The sequence below is a fragment of the Solea senegalensis genome, linkage group LG11 (assembly GCF_019176455.1).
Source record: "Solea senegalensis isolate Sse05_10M linkage group LG11, IFAPA_SoseM_1, whole genome shotgun sequence".
NCBI classification, from domain to species: domain Eukaryota; kingdom Metazoa; phylum Chordata; class Actinopteri; order Pleuronectiformes; family Soleidae; genus Solea; species Solea senegalensis.
The window spans coordinates 4856988-4881484 of record NC_058031.1 but is presented as its reverse complement, the minus strand read 5'-3'; the positions used below and the strand labels follow the sequence as shown (position 1 = coordinate 4881484).

At 38.7% G+C, this 24497-nt stretch overlaps 1 protein-coding gene across 2 annotated transcripts in view; it reads right to left on the bottom strand.

Annotated features, from left to right (window-relative positions):
* Positions 1 to 24497, bottom strand: part of LOC122777042 (adenylate cyclase type 6-like) — a 47653-nt gene that overhangs the window by 3275 nt on the left and 19881 nt on the right. For both annotated transcript variants that reach the window (XM_044037981.1, XM_044037982.1), the window contains exons 4-23: positions 17714 to 17863; positions 14432 to 14553; positions 10523 to 10634; positions 10111 to 10238; positions 9832 to 9990; positions 8557 to 8698; positions 8117 to 8245; positions 7990 to 8018; positions 7743 to 7890; positions 7554 to 7651; positions 5559 to 5646; positions 5345 to 5461; positions 3954 to 4112; positions 3601 to 3776; positions 3385 to 3411; positions 3264 to 3293; positions 2767 to 2899; positions 2374 to 2637; positions 1228 to 1432; positions 988 to 1112 (exon numbers count right to left, since the gene is read on the bottom strand). In XM_044037981.1, the coding sequence (XP_043893916.1) occupies positions 988 to 1112; positions 1228 to 1432; positions 2374 to 2637; positions 2767 to 2899; positions 3264 to 3293; positions 3385 to 3411; positions 3601 to 3776; positions 3954 to 4112; positions 5345 to 5461; positions 5559 to 5646; positions 7554 to 7651; positions 7743 to 7890; positions 7990 to 8018; positions 8117 to 8245; positions 8557 to 8698; positions 9832 to 9990; positions 10111 to 10238; positions 10523 to 10634; positions 14432 to 14553; positions 17714 to 17863 (2541 nt within the window). The remainder of the gene's footprint in view (positions 1 to 987; positions 1113 to 1227; positions 1433 to 2373; positions 2638 to 2766; positions 2900 to 3263; positions 3294 to 3384; positions 3412 to 3600; positions 3777 to 3953; positions 4113 to 5344; positions 5462 to 5558; positions 5647 to 7553; positions 7652 to 7742; positions 7891 to 7989; positions 8019 to 8116; positions 8246 to 8556; positions 8699 to 9831; positions 9991 to 10110; positions 10239 to 10522; positions 10635 to 14431; positions 14554 to 17713; positions 17864 to 24497) is intronic.

Below are 24497 nucleotides of genomic sequence, written 5' to 3'. Positions count from 1 at the left end.
TACTAGCATACTGTAAATCAGACATTTAACTGTACAGTTTTAGAGACATTTCAAGTTAAATGTCCCATATTCACACATTTTAAATAAAAAAAATGATCAACTTTGAGATGTAATCAAACAAAAATGTATATTTATAGATTTACATTTTAAACTTGCACAGGTGGTGGTGTACAGTATGTATCCCAATATTGCTGGTTGACACATATTCCACACATACCAAGGATCAAACTTGGAAGCACTTTGCCACCATCTAGTGGCCGGAGCGTAAACTAAACCCGGTTGTGTTGGATCGCAGAACACATAGGTCTTGGCTGCTAATGTCGGGAAATTCTCCAAATTTGAGGAAAATTGTGCTAAGAAAAAAAATGCGTACCAGTATATTGGTTGCTCCTACTGCTAATATATCAGAATAGACTACATTTGACACAATTGTGGAAGTTATTTGCAGATTTCAGTTTCGCAACATCCAGTAATAATGGCATTAACAATATTAATAGGGGCACGTGTGTTAGCAGAGTAGAAAAAGAATCCTGGAGCTCCAGGGAGGAGGGGTGCATGAGGCACTTGTGTCCGGCAGAGGAGTCCCTTGCTTGGGCATGGGAGAGGACAGCGCCCTGGGGCTCTAGGCGAAGGGATGATTCCATATATGCCTAATGTCACAAATTTGCCTAAATTATACCTACATTTCTATTATTGTATGTGCTATATAAATGAACAATCACCACTTACTTTAGCATCTGCTAGACAGCGAGAACACATATATGTGGAACATAAGGCGAAGGTTTTAATGGCAGATATTAAATATACTATCATTGCACAAGTGTATAATTGCTATAAAATAAAGATAATTTAGCTTTTGTGGCGTTAGAACAAGGCTGCTATCTTGCACCACTATGTATCAGACCTTTTGTTAATGAAGCAGCATCAACATTAGTACTAATAACTTGTATTGTTTTTTACTGAACATATAAAACATTACAACTTTACCTGTATGCAGTCAGGTACACCTGTGCTGTCCATACGACTCGCCACATTGACTGTGTTTCCCCAGATGTCATATTGAGGCTTCCGTGCCCCAATAACCCCTGCTACCACAGGTCCAATGTTGAGCCCTGGGAAGCAAAGATAAAATAAAGGATACATCTCATTGCATCAATAAAAGCATTGTTGTTAGTACTTATTAAGTATTATTTTTTAATTATATTAAGTTAAGTCATTTTCCGGTACCTATCTTCATCTGGAAGTTGTTGAAAGAATGCTCGTTAATGTATTTCATCTGTTCTCTTAGTCTCATTGCGTAGTCGGCCAGTGCTGTAATATGGCTACGGCCTTCCTTATCGTAGGTGGAGTCGTTGAGACCCGAGGCCGCCATGTAGGTGGAGCCAATTGTCTTGATCTTCTCCAGCTGCCTGTACTTCTCTTCACTGATGATCTGAGACATGAAAAAAATGACATCAAATTAAAACTTGGCACCAACCAAAGTGGATTGGATATTCTGATCCTGGATTCAGCTGTTACAGCTGTACTGGTCATTTTTATGTCGCGATAACATCAGTAAATCAACTTGTCTGGAAAAAACAAAAGAAAAGAATATGGCTCCTGTAGCCCTATAATACTGTATTATGATAATCTTTAGTGTTTTCTTACATGACTGTGATTTCCCAGATATTCCAAATTTAAATATAAAATGACAGCAATTTTAAACTGCATAAGTTTTATATGTAACAGAAGTAAAAACATATGGAAGGACTGCTTCATATTCCCATACAACTGAATTGTTTATAATAAAAAAAAACCCACATAATTAACATTAATAAAATGAAAAAAAAAAACCTACATGGCTTTAAATTTTAGAATACTGACATTAGGCCTACATTAAACCATGGAAATGCATTTGAAATATTAATCTAAAAAAATTATGCTATGATAAGCGCGTTTCGTGCGCTTATCATAACCAGCTTTTGACCCACCAAGACGTTAAATAGCAACCACCTAACCTGTGTGTGGTGTTGGTGTCGCTCGGTTGCCAGGTTTGTACACCAGACTGCAAAAGCAGACACTCAATGTTTTCCGTGTTTCAAAGACAAATTGTCACGTTAACCCCTCAGTATTTGAGAAAATGTCGAGTCGTTTTACTTAAGTCTGAGTCGAGTGTTTTACCAACATTACCCAAGCAAGTCTCATGTCCTCAAAACTGCAACTTAAGTCAGACTTGAGTCACATCTGGTCCGAACCAATTAGAATGAGAACTTCTTATTTTTTCACACACACACACAAATTGATCATAGTGAATTTATGTCTGCATTTAACCAATCTTATTACACACCAGTAATGACTGGTGCTACTTCACAAATGCACGTCAACAAAATTTACCTCATCAAAGTCGGCAATGATCTCATTGAGCAGCCGCAGACACTCCACTCCCTCGTTGTTGGCCTCCAGCTCCACGTAGAACTCTGAGAAATTGCTGATGGAGGCAAACATGACCGCCACGCACTCACAGGACTGGTAGTACAGCTCGTCATTGCGCCGCTCACGTGCCAGGAAGTGGGCGGCTACGTCTTTAGGCAGGATGTTGTGGAGAAGGCGACGATTGTACGCTTGCAGCTCCTCCATATCCTCTTTCTCCTCTGTGGCCTGAGATCAAAGAGTCTTTATTAGATATATATATTCAGCTGTGACAGTACAAAACCACATCTGTGTGAGGCAGCCTTCATTAGTCTGGTGGTGCGACGGTGCCCTCTTGTGGCGCGGCAAAGCACATACCTGTAATTTCCACAGGAAGTCGAGGCGTGCAGTGGATTCGACCTGCTGCGCGTGCAAGTACAGTGCCAGGACAAAGACTGTGAGGATAACTGGAGTCATGACCCTCAGGGACACTTTGGTCACAACAAATGGGCTGCAAATAGACGACAACATGGTCATTAAAGGCACATTTACGGAATTAGTAACAGTGGCAGGAGTCTTTTTCGGACAAAATTGTCACATTGAGAATTTCAAATGTACATTAAGTGAAAGTACTCATTTTGTAGAATGTCACATTCAAAATAAACTGTTGCCAGTGGAAAACTTAAAGTTTTATCTAAAATAACACCTGAACTAATGCAGTGAAAGAAAGAAGTGGAAGCAATAAAACTTAAGGGAAAATATTAATAAAGTACAAGAATCATGACTACAAACAGCACTCAAGTATATGTACTTTATTACTTTGCATTACTGGATAAATGAGAGAAATGGAGTAGAATCAATGAACGTATTCTTACCACTGGTTTGTAGTTTCATTGAAACTGGACCTAAAAGTGCAAAAAAAAAAAAAAAAACACACTTTGGTAAATAGAGCATTATAATTGTTGTGATATAAATTACAATGTAATAAGATCTTACCATTGAGCACTAGTTTCATTTAAATCACTGTGAAGAGATTCAAAATAAACAGGAATTAGAATTAATACACCACGATTTGGAGGTTGTGTTTTATTATTCACATACACACTTATACTCAAAAAACCCTAAATAACTTTCATGAAATGAACTGGGATGAAGCTTTATGTACAATCTAACTTAAACAACATATATACAGTACACTGTATATACACTTACATGGCATTGGAGGTGACAAAGAGGTCCGCGTTGTCGAAAAGTGCTACTTGTGGCCACTCCACCAGCAGCAGGAAGATGAGCTGGATGAGCAGCATGAGGGCCAGCTTCCCTATGCTGCTGATCTGCAGGAACACTGAGCAGGCCAGCAGCGTCAGCAGCACACTGTAGCTGAAATACTGACAGCAGACGGCAACACCACAAAAGAGGTTTAATCAGCGCGTCTCAGAAAAAAAACAACAACACACAGATGCAAATGTGACTTTTTAGTCTTTTCAAAGTGGCTCCACTGGTTGCACACGAGACACAAACTTTTAAAACAGCAAAACGCTGATGAACAGTAGAAATGAACGTACTTCGGGAAAGGGGCAGGACGGACCCTGGCTGGGACAACTCTCGAGACCCCCGTCCACTGACACATTCAAGCTGCGGATGAGACACGGCGTCACCAGCGCCGCAGACGTGTTCAGCTTCTCTGCAACGCACGTCGCCAAGCTTGTAGTGTCACAAGCAAACTGCGGCAAAATCACACACATACACGTGTTCAGGACAGAATGGTATGAACATCCAACTTAAACTCACGGAGCTCTGTGTGCGTAAACCTCTGTGTTTCCGTGTGCACGGGCGTAAATAGAGCTTCACCTAAACAATGATCTACTGGCATAGTGACGGTTGACGAACATACAGCAGTGAAGTTAAGACATTAAGTCACCTCTAATGTTCACTGTCACTGTCTGTTATGTAACAGCCTTCTGACTGACCCTCAGTTCAGCACTACTCTTGAATTTGTTATCACTCAGGGCGTTTACATGCATGTTAAAAGTCTGATTTTAGTCGGACTGAGATATATAGTAAGACTAAAATCGAGCTAGTCTTAGTCGGACTAACATCTGGATAATTCAATACATATCTGTGACGTAAAGGTCAACAGGAAACTGATTAAATATGCACTAGCTTATAGCGACACACAGCGCCACCTATGGAGGCGGAGTCAGACTAACCAATAAATCGAGTCTTAGTCGGACTATGACCTTAGCTTGATTATACTGTGCGTGTAAATGTGTTGTATGACTGTGGCAGTTTGAGCAGCTGCATTTCTTTAACGGGCCAGTGTGTCAAAATAAGTGACAACTGATAAACAGTGAAACTGCAGATTTGAAATAAACCCAAAAATTCCTCTTTCATTTCCCAAGTGCATCAGAAAACTATATGGTGGCTTTTGCTTTCCAGGAATGGAACATTCTTCCATGTTCATGTTCACTCTGCTCTGGCTGGTTTTTCCATTTGGGTTAATGTAGAAACAGAGAAGATTGTTTTATTTAAACTGATTATACGCTTATATAAAACATATTTATGGGTAGTATCTTTAATTTCTGCCAGAAAACCCAAACAGATGTTACATACTACACACTTCTCATTGTATCCCTACCTGCTAACCCCCTTGAGGTTAAAAAACAGTTGTATAGTGTTGCTTTAAGCATCAGTATAGCTGCATTACACAGATTTACTGTCATTACCTAGTGTCTGTTCATTTTGTTGATGAAACAATGTTTCTGTCTGTTGGTCTGTCTGTCCTACCTTTTACCAGCAGCTGGTTGTGATGCAGTTTGGTTAGAAGAAGAAATGTATCATGTAGTTTAAACTTGGAGATCGGGAAACGCTGATGACGATTAAAATGTACTCGTTTGTTTTGTTATTTTCCAGTGATGTCTGTGTGTTTGTGTCGCACGTTTACTTGCATCATTACCATATTAACAAAGGCAGAGATGAAGACGAGGAGGATGGTAAAAACACCAACAAGGGTGCTGTTGGTGCGAGACTGGACAATCTTCTTGGAAACAGTCTGCATCGCACCTGGAAAGAGCTTCATGTGACAACAAACAGCAAAGATGAACGAGTTGCATATTATTCATACAGTAAATACACCAAAACCATTACGTGTCTTAATGAGCTCCACTAACCTTAATGCAGGAGTATATGGCACAGATGAAGAGGATGTTGGCGAGGATGAAGAAAATACTGATGTAGATTCCCAGCATGACCGGGGTGCTGCAGGAAAGAACATGTGAGTGCAGTTATAACAAAGAATGTTGTTTCTGTTTCACAAATCAGCTGTTGTCTGGGATAAAAGCTGCCGCAGTCAAACTGGTTAATCTAAAGCAATGACAACAATACCGAAGCTTTGGAGTTTTTTTGAATAAACCTCTAGACAAACATTAACATTTATGTAAACATCACCTGTAAGTGTTGGTGTTTGAAGTCCTTGTGTGCTGCAGTGGGTTTTATCACTTCTACATTACCTTTTAGGTCTATTATGATTAACTACTTTATAATACAGCATGTAACGAGTTCCAGTTGCAGACTTAGTCCTCTTTTGGCTCACTTCCTGTCCATAGTCGACATTGTCATTTCCCGACACGCTCTCTATCTCACTTCGTGAGTGTATTTGATAAAGGAGGGACGTTCATTCACTGACAAACAGCCTAAACTCACAAGCAGAGAGGACTGCCTCACTGTGGAGTTCATTCTTGGATAAATTGTTGTAAGAAACTCAAAAAGCACCCGTGACACAGATCAGTTGACAGCTGTTAGAATAGATCGGCATTAAAAACACATCTCAACCCAACTGTTACACTGACAGCAGCTTTATTATTGAGCACAGGTGAGATACCATTTGTGGAGAATTGATAAACTATAGTTAATGGTGTTACCGTGTTAATAATTCATTTACTCATGACTTTAGTGATTATTATGTTTATGGTTGACAGTTTGCAGAAAAACGCTTTTAAACTCTTGATTTCATCATCTCTTAGAAAATAGTTTCAAGTTCACTTTACTGCTCTCACTACAAAGATTAACATGAAAATCAACAGAAAATCCAGCTTCATGTACGCAGTAAAAGGTGATAACACAATTAATATGTTTAGATTTCAGTCAGTACGTTCACATGCACAGTTTAATCAAGCTAAGGCCGTAGTCCGACTAAGACAGACAACCAGACAACCTGTTGACCTTTACGTCACAAAAAAACACATATAAATGGCGAGATGGATCATGCTGTGGATTCTGTATGTTTCGAACCCGCTGTACATCAGTCCAAACGTGTTGTTTTATATAGAGCTTTCGCTCTCACTGACGCCATCATGTTGTTTGTTCTTTTCCGGCAACAGTACTGCAGTTTAAACGCCGTCTCCTTCTATTTCCAGGTCAAAGACCAGGGAGGAGATTTTGGAAACGACTCTGGTCCGACTAAGTGTATACATGTAGGAGTAATCGGACTATGAAACAAATTATCCAGGTATGTTAGTCCGACTGAGATCTGAAACCAAACTTTAACATGTTTGTAAATGCACTGACTTATAGAATGCCCCTCACTCACTTAGCCATTTTTGTGTGACTAGGGACCAAAATCTAAACGGTAAAAATGTAAAAAAAAAATGATTAGGTCCAAATTTAATGAGCAAAGCCACAGCTGTAACAAAAACCGTGCATTTAAAAGCCCGATTTTAGTCGGACTAAGACAATAATTCAGTAAAACCTGCAGTACTGTTGCCGGAAAACAACACGATGGCGTCAGCTAGAGCGAAAGCTACAGAGACCCACTTTTGGACTGACGAAGAGACTTGTACAGCAGGTAGGAAACATACAGAACCAAAGCCCGATCCACTTCACCCCATCTCACCATTTGCTGTGTGTTTTTCTGAGACGTAAAGGTCAACAGGAAACTGATTCAATAAGGCACTAGCGTGAAATATGGGAAATACAGCGCCACCTACAGAGGCGGAGTCAGACGTACAGCGCGAGTAAATGGATTTTCTCCTCCGCATGTATACTCAGACTCAAGTTGTCCGATTGCCTGTCTTAGTCAGACTACGGCCTTAGCTGGATTAAACTGTGCATGTAAAGGTACTGAGCAAATATTTAGGGATTATTTGGTGAGTGCACTTAGTACTTACTGTGGAAAAATGACGATCTGTATGAAGGAGATGAAGCAGAATACGAGAAGAGTACAAGCAACATAGCCTCCAAAACGATCATCCACTTTCTTAGAATACTATCACAGGGAAAAGAGGAGGAGCATCAGGAGGGGCAGCTGCATACAGAAATGATAAGCAAGCACATTAAATGTAAGTCTTCATCTGAACCTTTTTCTCCAGGCTGGAAGTCTGGAAGGTGAGCAGGAACTTCTTCACGTGGTCTTTCCTTAGCTGGTCAATGCTGCGGGCGTCAATGGCTCGCCCGAGAAATTCATCCACCTCGTCCTCCGGGTTCATGGCCTCCTGAACGCCACGGCTGCACAGAGAGGAGAAGGAGAAACAGATCAGATGGGAGATGAAGAGAGAAGCGGTTTCCAAACACACGTTTATGAGTGCATTAAGTGTCAGAACTCACTTGTCTTTACTGGACGTCTCATCGATCCCCTGAAGAAGAAAGCAAATGGACGAAAATGAACACTTGCACAGACGCGCTGCAGTCTGTTTTTTTGTTTTTTTTCGGGCGTGTTAATGTTGAGTCTCACCATTTGTCTGAAGACCTTAGAGTCTTTGGTCCTGGAGAAGGTCCTGTCTGGGACCCAGCGTGGCATCAGCCCCTCGTTAGAGTTGGCTCTCGTCCGCTGTATCTTCGCCATCATCGCCTTCTCCTCCTTCTGCTCACGACGAATGACAGAAAGGTTCTCGTTCACCACGACACTCATACACAATGATTAACACTAAACAGAACTCGTTAACCAGCTTCTGCTGCTTCTTCAGAATGAAAACGATGAAGCCACCTCATTCATTTGCATAGTCTCTAAACTCTAAACTGTGCCAGAGGAATCACGTCCACACAGCCCCTGAAAGTTTGGGCTATTTCACCAAACACCAAAAGCATCAAACCTCCACGTCCAGGCCGATAAAATGAGAATGAAAACCTTTTACAGTTGCACTGAGCTGTGTGTGAGGCTTTTTGTGCACTGACCCTTTTCTGACTGCATCCAAGGACCAGAAAGGTCTCGATGCTGTTCTCCTTCAGGTATGCATTCCTCTCGCCACCAAAGCCGGGCTCCACCTCATAGTCTCCGTTAAGATACTGCAGTGTGGCCTTAGTGATGTGGATCCTCCTGCACAGGCAAAAAAACAAAAGAGAAGTTTACCCATCGTTCGACAATAGTGTGAAATTCAGCTTATTGTTGTGAATGTTGATTTATGATTATTTGACTAATGGTTAATGAAGATTAGTCGAATGAAAGTCATCCTTTATGAACATATGGAACAGTCTAACAACAGATGAATTAATGCAGAGTAAAAAACATAAATCCGTTTAAAAGAATATACAAAATACACATTTTAAATAAATATAAGGATGAAGAACAGCAGGTTAATCCAGGACGGTGATGGAAATATTCTTGTGTTGTGTACTCAGACCATTAACAACTTTGTATAAAAGACTGTAAATATGTAAATATTTGGTGATGGGATAAAGTAGTCTATATATTGAGGTGTGTGTAATAGGAATGGGGCATCGGTACATATAGGTTTATACTTCTGCCTATTCCTTTTCAAACATGTGACGACATGTAAATGTAAATGTGTTGTCATTGTAAATGTTGCACACATCTAGCTATCTATCTATCTATCTATCTATCTATCTATCTATCTATCTATCTATCTATCTATACTGATTTAAAAACAGATGTAACATAATAGCATAAATTACAACTAAATAAAATCCTATTTATTTATATAACACCATATCACAATATAAATGATCTCAGGCAGAGACCTTACACTATTATAGAGAGAAGAGAACCCAACTACAGAAGTTAGGAAGCATTTTCAAGTAAACCTACTTTATACAGAAACTTAAAAGTCCAATTTGTAACATTTAGGAAAGGGTTATTGTTTTTATAAGTGTATAACGGTTTATGTTGCCTTTTTGCCTTTTGTATTTTGCAACAGAATACGTTTGACATCTTTTGTGGTTAGCCAAGGCCACCGTAGTTTCCTCACATGCTTAGGAAAGAAAGGGGTCCTCTGTTTGAGACTATCTACATACGTATGTTTCTTTCTCACTGATTAGAATTGATCAAGTGAGCAGCAAATCAAAAGAAAGTTGATGGGTAGTTGACAGCTTTAATCTCCTTGAATACGAATATTTTATTTTTTATTTTGTCACCTTTTGTCAGACATAAACAAGACATAGAAATAGTTCCTCTACAAGCGTATGTGACCCCGTGTTTTCTCCCCCCCTTACCCTGCTTTGCCGCCTGCTTCCATGTGATTGGCCAGCGTGACATCGTTTGACCACACATCAAACTGCCACTTCCTGAGTCCCAGGACGCCACAGTGCACGCGTCCGCTGTGAATGCCGACGCGCATGTTCACGTTGACGCCCGTGACTTCACGCACCAACCTGCAAACGAACAAACAAACAAACAAACAAACGACCCAGAGGATCAGTGAGTGTGAAGGAGGACGATTAAACTAAACACAACAAACAACAACAAAAAAAGCAAACACCGCCACTACTCACGAGATGGCCTCGATCATGTCCACGCCCATCTCTACACAGCAGTGGGCGTGGTCAGCCCGCGGTTCAGGCAGTCCGGACACACAATAGTAACAATCGCCCAGGATTTTAATACGAAGACAGTGGTTCTCCTAAAGAGAAGGTGTGTGATGTTAAAAATAATTAAAGGAACAGTTTGATTTCACATAAATCAGTCACATTTGTAACAGTAATCTTAATCGATCCAAATAAAACAGGCATTTTGATTTATTTCTCTTATTTTAACTCAGCTGCTGAATCTATCGCACGTTTGTTTATGTTTAAAAGTTCAGCGTCTGCAGCAAACTTGGTCACAGTCCACTCCGCTAAAGCGATTTTCTCAAAAATGTGAAACTATTCCTTTGACAAAAATACATACGACGCGGCGTCTCCTTACCGATGCCAGCTTATCAAAACGGGCAAAGAGTTCATTGAGCGTCATGACCAGCTCCTGAGCTGTGCACTGAGAGGCCAGGCTGGTGAAACCCTCGATGTCTGCAAACAGAATACTGTGGACACAAGAGCAAGAGGTGGGAAGACACAGAGTGAGACGCTGAGAAACTATAAAAAAAACATTCTATTGCAAGGAGGAGAACTTTGAGATATGAGTACAGTTTCTAATTTTCCAATGACAGTAGCACAAATGAAAATAGATCAGTTCAACTGCACGTTTTTTTATTTTGGTAGTTGTGTTTTGATTTGAATATGACAACTTGTTCCGGCCTAGGACGGATGGCATTTTTAGTCACGGAATTTTTGTTAGTATTATTATTATTATTATTATTATTATTTTTCTTAATAATAATAATTAAGTGCTTCAAGTAATTTAAACAGATGTATATAAAGGACATTTCAGGCAGTGGATGTGATTCTGTGATTCTGACTTGACCAGCTTGAAGTGAGGGTTGAAATCAGATACTGAAATCATGAAATCATCCACACCTTGTCCAGAGAAACACTGTAACCCACGTGTGAATACTAACTTGTACTAATGTTACTAATGTTACTAAATAGAGCTCGAGTGGTTTACTATCACAGTGTCTGTATTTCTGCTGACTTTTGTTTTTATCAGAGCTGCTGACCTTGACAGAGGCAGGAGATTTGACCTTAACATCTTCTGAAGGAGATTTGTCAGTGTGTGTGTGTGTGTGTGTGGGGGACATTTAATTGAATATGTGTTGAAGTTCTGCATCTTCAGGGATTATCTTATCTTGGCTGTTGGTGATTAAATATCCCCTCCCTAATGTTAATTAGTAGCTCAAAGAGTGAGTCAAACTCACTCTCCCCTCTTCTGACACTACGTGTGTATACGTGTGCATGTTTTGTGCGTCTTTGTGCATGAATGTGGGTGAATCTTTAGCGGAGAACATTTCTGTTTACATTTACAAGTTAAACAAAAAATACCACTTAAATCTGCAGTGTGTAACCTTTGCAGCCAAAACAGCTGGACATAGGGTGAGAGGCGCAGTCACACCCTGGACAGGTCACCACAATTAAAATGAACCTCTGCATGTTACTGGATACTGGAGAAAACTCATGCACACACACACACACTGAAAGGCCCTTGGCCGAACTGGGATTCGAATGGGAGACCTTCTCACGGTGAGGCAACAGTGCTAGCCACTCCACTCCCATGGGGCCCGACAAACATAAATATGAGTTAAAATTAGCAGCCCTGATCATTTACACAGCTGAATTTACATTTCTAAGATAAACACATCCATATACTCCATAGACTTTTTTTCTCGTAATATTACGACTTGACTCTAATAAAGAATAACGTCGTTGTTAATCGAGCAAAGAGCTGCAAGCTGCGACAAGATGAGAAACGCAGAGCAATTCAATTTTAAAATTAGATTAAATAATGATACAAAATGTCATAGTATTACAACTGTATTATTTTTTTGGGCCCTAATACTCTGACGTGGGAAATGGATTTCTACATAAATCTATCTGTAAATTCCAGGAACGTCTGTCTGTATGTGTGTGTGTGTGTGTGTCTGTCAGTGCTATTCGCATATCTGTTGGAAGCTTCTTTCCTGCAGCTGTCACCCTACTGAACTCTAGCTCTGCATCCCGGTGACAACCAACCAACTGTTATGCAACCATGTGGTTCAGTTTTCCATATTTATGGTATGCTATTATGTCAGTATTAGTCTTTGCTTTCTACCATATGCAAATAAAAAAGTCACTGAACCTTTGCTGTGTAATAGTAACAACAACCACCCTGGGCACTGCACTAATATAATATAATATCATCTCATTTATTCTACCATTTCATACTAATTGTATTTATTTATTTAGTTTTATAATTTTACTGATTTTACCTTTTTAGTCCAAACCCGATCCAATTTTACTGATGACGCACATTTTGAAACCATAGGTTGGACCAAAGCGCAGTACACAAGATACAAAATCAACACAATAAGAGGACTAAAAAAGATTAACAAGACATAACTCATTCTGGGTTATAAGCCAAAGACAATAAATCTTGTTTTTAAGCAAAATATAAAAACAAAGAAGTGTGGGGGCCTGTTTGATGCAGAGCTGCAGCTCATTCCACAATTGAGGAGCTGGAAACGAGCACTCCTCTCAGCTTCAGCTTTGTTTTTGGACTGAGAAGAGCTGCAGATCTTAGTGACTGTGGGGAGCAGATCACAAAGATAGGAAGGGTCAAGATAGTTCTAGTCTTGTCTCGAGTCAGGGTTTAATATCAGAGTCAAGACCACCATGTTTTCATGTGTGCAACCATGTTTTGTTATTAGACAGAAAAACTTGTGCTGTGGATGTTTTGTCTCCATTAACAGCTGCACAGTAAAGTAAACAAACATTATCCGTGTCATGTGACAGCTGAGAGTGGAGAGTGATTAATGCATGAGATAAATATTAATAATAATATAAATGGAACTGATCCCAGAGCTACTGTATGCAGTTAGTGCTGTTATGCGAGGGGAAAAAAGGAAAGAAAAAAAAGAGAAGTCAGTGTTTGTCAAAGTCTCTCCTGAGGCTACAGCTCTATCAGTCCTTCACACTGTTTGTCAGATTATAAAACTACTCAAATATTTGCTAAAAAAAAAGAAAAGAAAAATTAGGTGGAAGGTGATCGCGAGCAGCAGATGTCAAGCTACGCGATAAAACACCGACCGGGCCACTTCCTAAAGATAACAGGAAGTTTACACGACAAAATAAGCGCGTGCTTGTTGACATAACGTTTGGATGATTGGACGCCATAAAGTGCACGGGACGTTATTTAGCCTGGACGACAAACTATAAAACAATAAGAAAAGTAGATATTGTTGTTTTGCAAGGTGATTAATAACTTTAATCATAAATGAATAAACAACTTTTCATTAATGAATGAGTGCATTAGTTTCAGCTATTTTACAGTGTATTCTTATTTAAATGTACTGTAGACGTCACTGACAAACAAAAATTGTTTTTATTGTTTTTGACCTGCCATATTGTAGATGGACTCAAGGTGGTGCATTTAATGTACATGTATGCTGTACATTGGTTTAATTGAATGAGCACTTCAGCTGCAAAGGAATTACTAATAAAAAATGAATTAAAACTAATAAAAGACACTCTGTCCTATGACAGGTGAACAGGACTTAAAACCCTAACCCTGTAAAATAAAATAGGAATGAACAGATAATACTTAGGTTCTTAACCCTTTGACCAGAAAATGTCCTGGTCAAATGGGCAAAAAGTGCTTTTGCCCATTTTTTCCAGAATAACTTTCAATACCTGGCAGTTATTTACAATTTACTGCATGTTAAAATAGTGTATAAGCAATTTAAAATGAAGAAAAACAAAACCTACAATGTAGTTGTACGCGAACACATAGATTTTGCGTGAAAAAAACGGAAACTATATGCAGGCGTTTTTCCTACTTTTTCCCTCTCTGGCGACAAAGACGCTGATTCGCTGGCTTCCTGCAACAGCGTGAGGGAAATTACCGTAATAACCACACGTTGGCCTTGATGTGAAATTTGTCAGCTTTCAGAAACTGTTGGAATTTTCCCGATAACACAAACAGACGCGTAATTACAGTAATTACAAACGTTTTGTCTGTGATACGCTCGCTGTTAAATGGTTAAAAAATAATCAGTGCTTGAACTTATTATTACAGCCATAATATGTATCTGGAATATAAGAAACCATAAACCATGTGGTCCTAATATTCTTTTATACTGTAAAACAGGTCAGATATAGAATAGGTTATAACTCATAGGGCCATAGGGAAGAAAATAAAGGTGATTAAAAAAATGAAGCCGTGAATAAAGAGCGTCCCCTCCCTGCTGACCTGACATTGTCGTGCTTCTGGATATAGATCTTATGAAACATCATGTCTTCCTTCTTGGCATTGATGTCAGCCTTCATCTCCATGGCAACATGCCTTGGCAACACTGACAGCAACAGACGTTCCTGGAAAACACAGGGAAGAAGAAACAAAAAAAGGCAGATGGTGTCAATGACAACATTATCTCTCTGTCTCTGTACAAATCAGACAAACGTGTGCCTTCTTGCAATCATGTGACGACAAGTCTGAGCTTGAATGAGAGTCCATATTTCATATGTATGTCCATATTAAGGCTGTTACATAAAGTAAAATCAGTGCATAGTTTCCGCACAGCTGCCGAGCATCTGTGACCGGAACAGATGTTGAGACAACAGTGAAACAATGAGGCAACGTGTGACATGAAAAGAAAAGACTGAAAGCAACAATGAAGTGAATCCTCTGACGAGTGTCGTCGTCGTCAGTAAACGGACACCTGCTACACAACACTATCTAACACAACACCGTCGCATTGTTCCGTTTATTAGGAGAAAACTCGTTCTTCTGCCGTGAAGGGATTCAATTAAACTGCAGGAGTCGAGCAACATGAAGTGTGACCCAAATCACGTGATCAAGAGGTCAAATGACTCCAGGAAGAAAAATCACTCTCACATTAAGAATGATTTCCAATTATTCAGTTATTTATTTATTTAATTTCTTTTTCTATACACCACAAAAACCCACATGACAGATGCTGCTTGATAGATATTAATGTTACAGTTGAAGGTAACACTTTAGTAAATAATATGGACAATAATAACTGTAATATTACAATAATAACATATCAATAGCTTCATAATAAGAGAAAGGGACATAAAAGAGGAGACAAATTTCTACTTTGAAAATGGCAATTATTCGTTTTCAGATGAAGGTAGTTCCCTGATGATCAGACTTCAGACTACTTTATTGTTCATTAAATTCACATAAAATCGACAGAAAACATTACAAATGTCAAAAAATCTAATAGTATATAAAAAAATATAGTATATAAAAATATAAAATAATAACTAAATAATAAGAAGCAGCAGCATTTAAAATCTGGACGGATTCAAAGTGACTGGACGCTTGCTGATGCAGATTTGCGCGTGTTTGTTATTTATTGCTCATGTTTGAGTCTCTCTGCTGTGTAAATACTCACAGGTGATCCATGACACAAGATATATAAGATAAGACAAATATTATTTTAAAATACAATAAATTGTTTGGCATGGAATTTTATTTGACACAAAACAAATAAATTAAAAATGGATATTATCAAAAATCAATATTGCTTGATGTTAACATCTTGAGCATCTTTTGATTATTGGAAAGTTGATTTTTCATTTGCATTAAGCAAATTGCACATTTTTTTAATTTTCTATTTCAAAGGTTTTTAACATAAACACCTGCTTTATGAAAAACAGCGAAGAGGCATTTTATGTCTGAATGTCTGAAGACTGAGATTTGGAATGGAATACAATTGTTTGAGTGGAATCCAGTTTGTTTTTGAATAAAAAAATCAATCCTTTTTAAGTGCACACACAGTCTCACAATCTGGTAATTCAGTAAAAAAATTCAAAACAAACTGCTTTTCAGTTTTATAAACACATGAAGAAGTAGCTGAGCATTTTTAACTCGCTCAGTTAAGAAAATCTACTGATGGTAGCAGCAGCAGCGTGTCCCCAAATGTCAGTTAATAAACTCACTCCTCGTAATTCATTTTAACAGAAATACGTCAATATGCAGGAGCACTGCAGCCATGTACTGACGTCTATAACGCGTCGTAGGGTTAAGCAGGCGTATATTTAATCAGGCGAGCCTTTTGTTTGGTGGCAAAACCTGTTTTTCTTTCATTCAGCCGTGTGTATGTGATCAGTGACAGCAGCAAAGGTAAGAGCTGCTAAATTATGTCAATACCACAAACAACCACATAGGGTTGAACACATTTTATATAAATATCTCATTTTGACTGAAATGATTGCGCTATGATTTGCGACATGAGAGGGAATGGTAAGTTTGACATAATTATTCTCAGTTTCATCTGAATAACTTATTTAAAATGATTACTGTGTAATATTCGTGCAGATCTGTGTGAAACAAAGATAGAATAAGATGTGTTTTCTGTAGGTCAGTACAATACTTATGATTCAGATTTGTGTCAATATTTTCAAACAATACAACTATTGTATTTTAATGTTTGAAAATACACTTGTTGTTTGCGCTCCCTCACTTGTTTGAACTCCCTCACTTGTTCTTTGCACTCCCTCACTTGTTCTTTGCACTCCCTCACTTGTTTGAACTCCCTCACTTGGTGTTTGTGCTCCCTCACTTGTTTGAACTCCCTCACGTTTGAACTCCCTCACTTGTTGTTTGTGCTCCCTCACTTGTTTGAACTCCTTATTTGTTCTTTGCACTCCCTCACTTGTTTGACCTCCCTCACTTATTGTTTGTGCTCCTCACTTGTTTGAACTCCCTCATGTTTGAACTTTTGAACTCCCTCACTTGCTTGAACTCCCTCACTTGTTGTTTGTGCTCCCTCACTTGTTTGAACTCCCTCACTTGTTTGAACTCCCTCATTTGTTCTTTGCACTCCCTCACTTGTTTGACCTCCCTCACTTATTGTTTGTGCTCCCTCACTTGTTTGAACTCCCTCACTTGTTTGAACTTCCTTACTTGTTTGAACTCCCTCACTTGTTGTTTGTGCTCCCTCACTTGTTTGAACTCCCTCACTTGTTCTTTGCACTCCCTCACTTGTTTGACCTCCCTCACTTGTTTGAACTCCCTCACTTGTTGTTTGTGCTCCCTCACTAGTTTGAACCCCCTTACTTGTTCTTTACACTCCCTCACTTGTTGTTTGTGCTCCCTCACTTGTTTGAACTCCCTCATTTGTTTTTTGCACTCCCTCACTTGTTGTTTGCACTCCCTCACTTGTTTGAACTCCCTCACTTGTTCTTTGCGCTCCCTCACAAATCACAGAGCGCAAAGAACAAGTGCACTTTCAAACAATAAAATTTAAATTTAAACAAATAAAATATATAGATTTTTTTATTTGTTGTTTGCTTCTTAAAAAGTTTTGTTTGTGTCGTGACAAGTGTATTGACTTAATCTCAAATGGTAATTTGACAAGCATGTTGCCTTTCAAAAATATAGCGCATCTTGCAGTTTGCCATACTGCGATTTTGATAAGATTTGAATTTATTGTTGAGCCCTACAACCACACTTGACTACAGCTGAACTACAGTTACAGCTTTGACATGAGTTCAAACATACCTGCTGCTGGTTCTCCCTCTGCAGATGCAGTCTGGCCTGGATGTATCCTCTGGTCTCCTGAAAGGCTTGTCTCTGGGAAACCTCAGCAGGGTAGTGGGTGCAGATTCCAATGATGTTGGTGCAGAGGAAGATCAGAACATTAGCACTCACCTGAACAGGGGGGTGAGAAAAAACAACATAGGCAATCATAAGATGAGAAGACAGACAATAGATATACAGCAATGTGTGATCACTGCTAGCAGAAACTGAATACAGTAGCCACAAGTATGTTTGTATAACTATATAAATGCTTTAAAATAATACTTGTTTAGTTCTCATAGCTTTAAAATAAGCCTTGTATATGGGCATAATTGCGTATCAGGATTAAAAGCACTTATAATAAGTTAATTGTGGCGGCCTTCTGGTATATGAAGGCCACCGTAGTTTCCTGGGGATGAGTGTAGGACTCCTCCTTTTGTTGCAGTCTGACCATCAAATGTCATTAATCTTTACACATAATTTTTAATGCTGTGGCTTTTCCACTATGCAGTTCCAGCACGACTCGGCTCGACTCTACTTGGTTTGGTGTGGTTTTCCATTAATAGAGTACCTGCTATAGTAATAGCAACTAGTGACTTAATTAAAAAGATTTCTCCGTCTGACACAGTCACTAAACTAAACTAAATACAACAGACTCCTCTGTTAAATATTAACATTTTAGACATATTTTTGCTAAATGTTGGAGACAGGTACTAAAAAAGCACCAGGTACCAAATACTATTACTAATGGAAAAGCAAAAAAGCAAGTAGAGTCGAGCCAGGACGTGCTGGAACTGTGTCGTGGAGAAGTGCCATATTGTGATCAGTTGTTCCTGGGGCCCCAGGAAGTTGTCAGCGTTGTCTCCACTGCTGCGGTGTCCACAGCAGACGAGGACAATAAAGGCTAAAAGTACAAATCAGACTTTAAATAGATTGTTTGTTTATCTTCTATATTTATGTCACTGCTCTCCGGGATCAAAATGCATCTGCACATTTTTACAGGAAGACAAAAAGGAAGCAACGTTTACTTGCAGCTGCACAGTATTTGTAGCTAATCTATGCTTATAAATGACACACACACACACACAAAACATTTCCTCTGACAGGAAACAGTTCTGTTTGTGGGACCACTTTGCTCCTCATAGTTCGCTGACCGTCTAATAATTTCTACTGTGTGTGAGTCTGTTGTCTGTGTTTTAATGTGTCAGAGAAAAAACATCCAATGTACAAAAAAAACATTCTCCAACTGCATTGTGGAAGTGCTTCTGACCCCACAATAGGGCCACTTCCTTAAAGAGCTGCTGCTGTTTACAGCCTGGAAGTGACACACGTGACTCTACAGGCAACTTGTGGACAAGGAGGAAGCCCAGATTCCTGAAAAGATACACAATAAAACCTCCTTTTAGTGCAGAACTATCATATATTTAATAAATAGTATACATATTTTTATTTGATGAGCAATGATTACTATTATAATGAAACATGCTATTATTTTGTTGGTGGCTAACATGTGGATCCAGTTTATATCTCAGAATATAATCCTAAAATCTGCAACACATTTTGGAGCATTATTGTATCTAATGTGGAAGAAAAGTCAAAGTATCTGCGCAGCTCATGTGGCACGTTTCATTATTATGATCCATTTGTCTTACTGAGAATCTCATCTCTGTGTTTTGTCCATAGATCACCTCACGCTTCCTTTGCTTTTGCAGTTTCCCCTGGTAAAGCTGTCTAAATCTGTATCAAAATAATGAAAAAAAAAAAAAATCACATACAAGTGTCATCTACAGGCTCTGCAAAGTGAAGCGTGTATTTTCTTGACTGTCCATCAGAGGGCAACAGCAGTGGCTGCTGTCATTGTGTTTTTGGCAAAGGCCGGGCATAACCTGTTGTTGTTTTTTAAATCACGTTGTTGTTTTTAATCGCCTCACATGCAGTGCACCACGTTGTTTACACGGGGAGTGTGTGTGTGGAGCTGCTGCTCTGCGCTCTGGGTGTGGGATCAAAACAGCTAATGATTGTTGTGTGGTGAATGCAGCTCAACAGACCAGACTGGAAAACAATGTGACTTAGGGAAAGGGACTGTGGATCAATGGCTTCAACAGGAAGTGAAATAAATGAATAAATAAAGAAAGAAATAATGCTGCAGCACTGCTGGGAGACGTTGAGGAGTAATCTTGCTGCTTCTCTCCTCTCACAGAATCACTTTTGATTTGAAATAATAAAATAAATCCAAAAATTAACTTCATGAACAAATGTTCTTTTTCATTCATCTGATTCCTAATTAAGATCCACTCATTAAAGCTGCTTTGCTTTCTTAATATGGACTTCAAAAACCTTTCATGCACTTTAAATGGTGATTTAAAAAAAATAAATACATTTAAACACTAAATAAAATACTTAAAATCCTTGAGTCCTTTGTACTTGCAGTAAAGGATAAAGGTGAACCAAAGGTATTGTAGACACAATAATAGAGACAGATGGGTAACGAGCAGATGAGCATAAAAAGAAGGCAAACGAGGGGTGTGGCTGAACAAAAAAAAGAAAAAACACACCTCAGTAATGGACAACGCAGATGAACGCAGATGAATCAGAGAAATTGACAGATGTTGAGGGAAGGAAGGAAATAAGTGGTAAGAAGCAGGAAGATGAGGAAGGAAAAAACAATATGAGAACATCAAGAGCAAGACAGACAGACAGGCACGCAGACAGCAGGACAGACAGACAGATAGGACAGATATAGGCCACAGTGACATTAGGCAGATGGCTCAGAGCGCTCAGCTCTGTTTACATTACTCTCACTGTTCAAGCAAAAATAGCCGTGAGACAAAAGTGAAACCTGGAGCATTGTGTGTGTGTGTGTGTGTGTGTGTGTGTGTGCGTGTGCTTCTATTAAACACTGACCTCGTCAAGACCAGTAGTCCACATGGGGACCAAAACCTGGTCCCCTAATGTGGAAAAACCACATTTATGAGGAATTAAGTTAAGTTTGTGGTGTGGTTAAGGTCAGGGTTTGTACAGTAGGTGAGTATCTCCTGTTAGTGTTGTGTGTGTGTGTGTGTGTGTACGCATGCATGTGTGTGTGTTATTGTATGGATATCTTTGTGAGGACCAATCAAACATATAAAACATAGGAAGTGAGGACATTATGGCTGGTCCTCACCTTCTGTCACCCCTTAAAATGACTTTTTCAGGGTTAAGACCTTGTTTTAGGGTTAGGGTTGATGGTTAAGGTTATTGCAAAGGGCTAAGGAACACATCATGTCTATGAGGTGTGCTCACTAGTACAAACGCTGCGCAAATGTGTGTGTGTTTTCTCTCCACATGTGATCAGCTGTGGCTGCTCTCAGTATTCATGTGTTGAGGTTCACTCAACATGCATGTCACACTCCATGTGTCTGAGCTCACAGGCGCAAACTAATTGCTTGCTTTTCTCAAAAGGGCAAAGGCTGGTGGGTTTACAGAGCACACAGTAAAATGTCCCCTGTTTACGCAACAGGACTCGGGCACTTAAAGAGCTCAGTGGCACAGCCCTCACCTGCTTTCACCTATGCATGCTGCCACACTCCCGGTGTAAGACTGTGGCACCTGCATGTGCCCTCTGTGCTCAACCACACCCTCATTTATCACAACTCATCATGTATTATATACCGTCTGCCTTTCCTGTGCCATTGAGTCCAGCTTTGTCATAATCACACATTCTCCATTAAGGGCTGTCGACTCGGGAACACACTGCCAACTGAAATCAAATTAATATCAGATGTGAAACTGTTCACAACAAAGGTTAAGTGCTGGCTAGAAGATAAACAAAGCTGTACCCTTTAATTTTTTTAGCTTTATTTACTTGTAAGGGGTGTTTTAGTAGTGTAGTTTTTGTGGTGTAGTTCTAATGTGTTATAGGCTAGTTTAGCATGTAGTTCTAGTGTGTTATTGTGTAGTTTTAGCATGTTATTGTGTAGTTTTAGCATGTAGTTCTTGTATGTTATAGTGTAGTTTTAGCATGTAGTTCTAGTGTGTTAGAGAGTAGTTTTAGCATGTAGTACTAGTATGTTATAGTGTAGTTTTAGCATGTTGTTATAGTGTAGTTTTAGCATGTAGTTATGGTGTAGTTTTAGCATGTAGTCCTAGTACATTATAGTGTAGTTTTAGCATGTAGTTCTAGTACATTATAGTGTAGTTTTAACATATTGTTCTAGTGTGTTATAGTGTAGCTTTAGTATGTTATAGTGTAGTTTTAGCATGTAGTTCTAGTACATTATAGTGTAGTTTTAGCATATTGTTCTAGTGTGTTATAGTGTAGCTTTAGTATGTTATAGTGTAATTCTAGCATGTAGTTCTAATGTGTTAGAGAGTAGTTTTAGCATGTAGAACAAGTATGTTATAGTGTAGCTCTAGCATGAAGTTATAGTGTGTTATAGTGTAGCTCTAGCATGTAGTTCTAGTATGTTATAGTGTAGTTTTAGCATGTAGTTTTAGTGTGTTATAGTGTAGTTTTAGCATGTAGTACTAGTGTGTTAGAGAGTAGTTTTAGCATGTAGTACTAGTATGTTATAGTGTAGTTTTAGCATGCAGTTCTTTTGTGTTATAGTGTAGTTTTAGCTTGTAGTTCTAGTGTGTTATTGTGTAGTTTTAGCATGTAGTTCTAGTGTGTTATAGTGTAGTTTTAGCATGTAGTTCTAGTGTGTTATTGTGTAGTTTTAGCATGTAGTTCTAGTGTGTTATTATACTCAGTTGTCCCTATTATGTCCCTATGCATTCTATTCTATTCTGTTCACTGCACTGTCCTTTGCCAGGTGGTGTCCATTACTGGGTAACCAGTGTGATTACGGCCTATTATAGGGGTTGTGTTCAGTTTGTAAAGACTAAAATGAACCAGGAATTCAACATCCTGTCACAAGAAATCATTTTTTTTCTGCCGTTAAAGTAGACTGTATATCTCTGGGTGTTGATGGTTGACATAGCAGCCAACCAGCCACTCTGTGGAAACGACCTCAGCCTAATCCCTGGATATCAAATGCCGTTATGTAAGAAATGCTCTGATATAGACAGAACAGTAATATTGGCCATTCAGCACAACAGAGATTAAAATGTACTGTAGTTCACGACAAACATTCTCCACGGCATAATCACATCACAAGCTGATATAGAAATGATGATATTAAAGGTCCAGTGTGTAAAATTTAGGTGAAGCTATTTGGCAGAAATTGAAAAAATCATTAGTATTAGAAGTGTACATTCAACTGATTGTATGAACTGTTGTTTTTCATTACCACAGAATGAGAATTTATATCAGCTCTACTCAAGTGAACAAACTAAACGTCTTTTGAGTTTGAAGTGCAGGCTACATTATATTCTGTGAGTGAGGGGGCAGATATTCAGCTGCAGCATGCGCCAATAAATGTTTCACTAAAACATATTTAATAAACAAAACCTAACTTGTTTATATACAGTGCTTAACAGATTTATTAGACCACCTGTCATAAAAAACGAGAAAACATAAATAACTTAAAAAAAAATTCAAAAACCTGTAACAAACTGAATTCACCTTTTTATGCCCAAATTTGAGTCAAAATTAGTCAAGCATAACATTCAACCACTAAAACTAATTTTTTCTGCAAATATTTACTTAAATATTTAAGTAAATAACTATAATTTTTGTCAAGCAATGTATATTTTGTATTAAGAAAATGTTTATACTTTGTTACTGTTATGCACACCATGTTTTTATTTATTTTGCAGTCCTGCTACTTGGCAGCTGCTAAGTTGGCACTGTGAGTAAGAATTTCAGTCCCATTTAACCATGAGATACTTCATTTCAAGAAGAAGAAAAAAATAAAAGTAAATCCAAGATAGTATTAGTAGTGTGGTGAGCACTGCCTGTCACTCATCACTATGGTGACCATCTCCACAGTGGACCAGCAGACCAAGACAGTCGGGGTGCTAATGGAATATTCTGAATCTCTATTTATAATTTCTTTTCTCCTTTACGATGGATTTAGTAGACCTGCTATTAACTCAAGCAGGAAGTCTGTGGTCCTGACAGTGAGTCTATAAACATCGACTTTTAAGGCCATCAGGCCCCTTTTCAGTCTGGGCCAGAGTTTTAAGAGGAGAGAGGAACGTAGGACACTGTGGACTATAAGAGACCTACAGGACGGACACAAATCAGTGAATCAGAGCGCATTTTGAGCAGATATAATCCATATTTTTGCATAAACAGTGGATTTACACTGGTCTTCTTGGATTTCTTTATACTTTTTTAACCCAAACCTTACGTTTTTAATTTAATATACAATTAGTAAATGAATATTAATATCAAAAGACATTGTAATTATGTGATTAGTTGACAGACTAAAATTAAAAATCATGATTTTGATACATTTCATCATGAAAATGACAGTTAAGATGCAAAAATGATGAGTCTTCCTTAGGGCTACTCGATTATGGAAAAAACTGATTAATCCAGATTATTTGGGGTCAAAATTGAAATCAAACTCAGTGACTTGATAAAAAATTGAATTTATTACACGTAAAAAAAGTGGCTTTGAAAAATGTGAAATTTTGAATTAACCTTTAGATAACTATAAATTATTGGATGTATTGTATATCCCTGTGTGTTTAACATGGGGATTTCACTGAATGCATGTGTTCTATTTTTGCCAGAATTGCCGGATGACGGGCAGGACAGGAGGTCAGACATCGTTTATACCGATTAAAAGTGTTATTTTCAGAATAAAAGCCCCCGGTCTTCAGCCGTAAGTTGTTC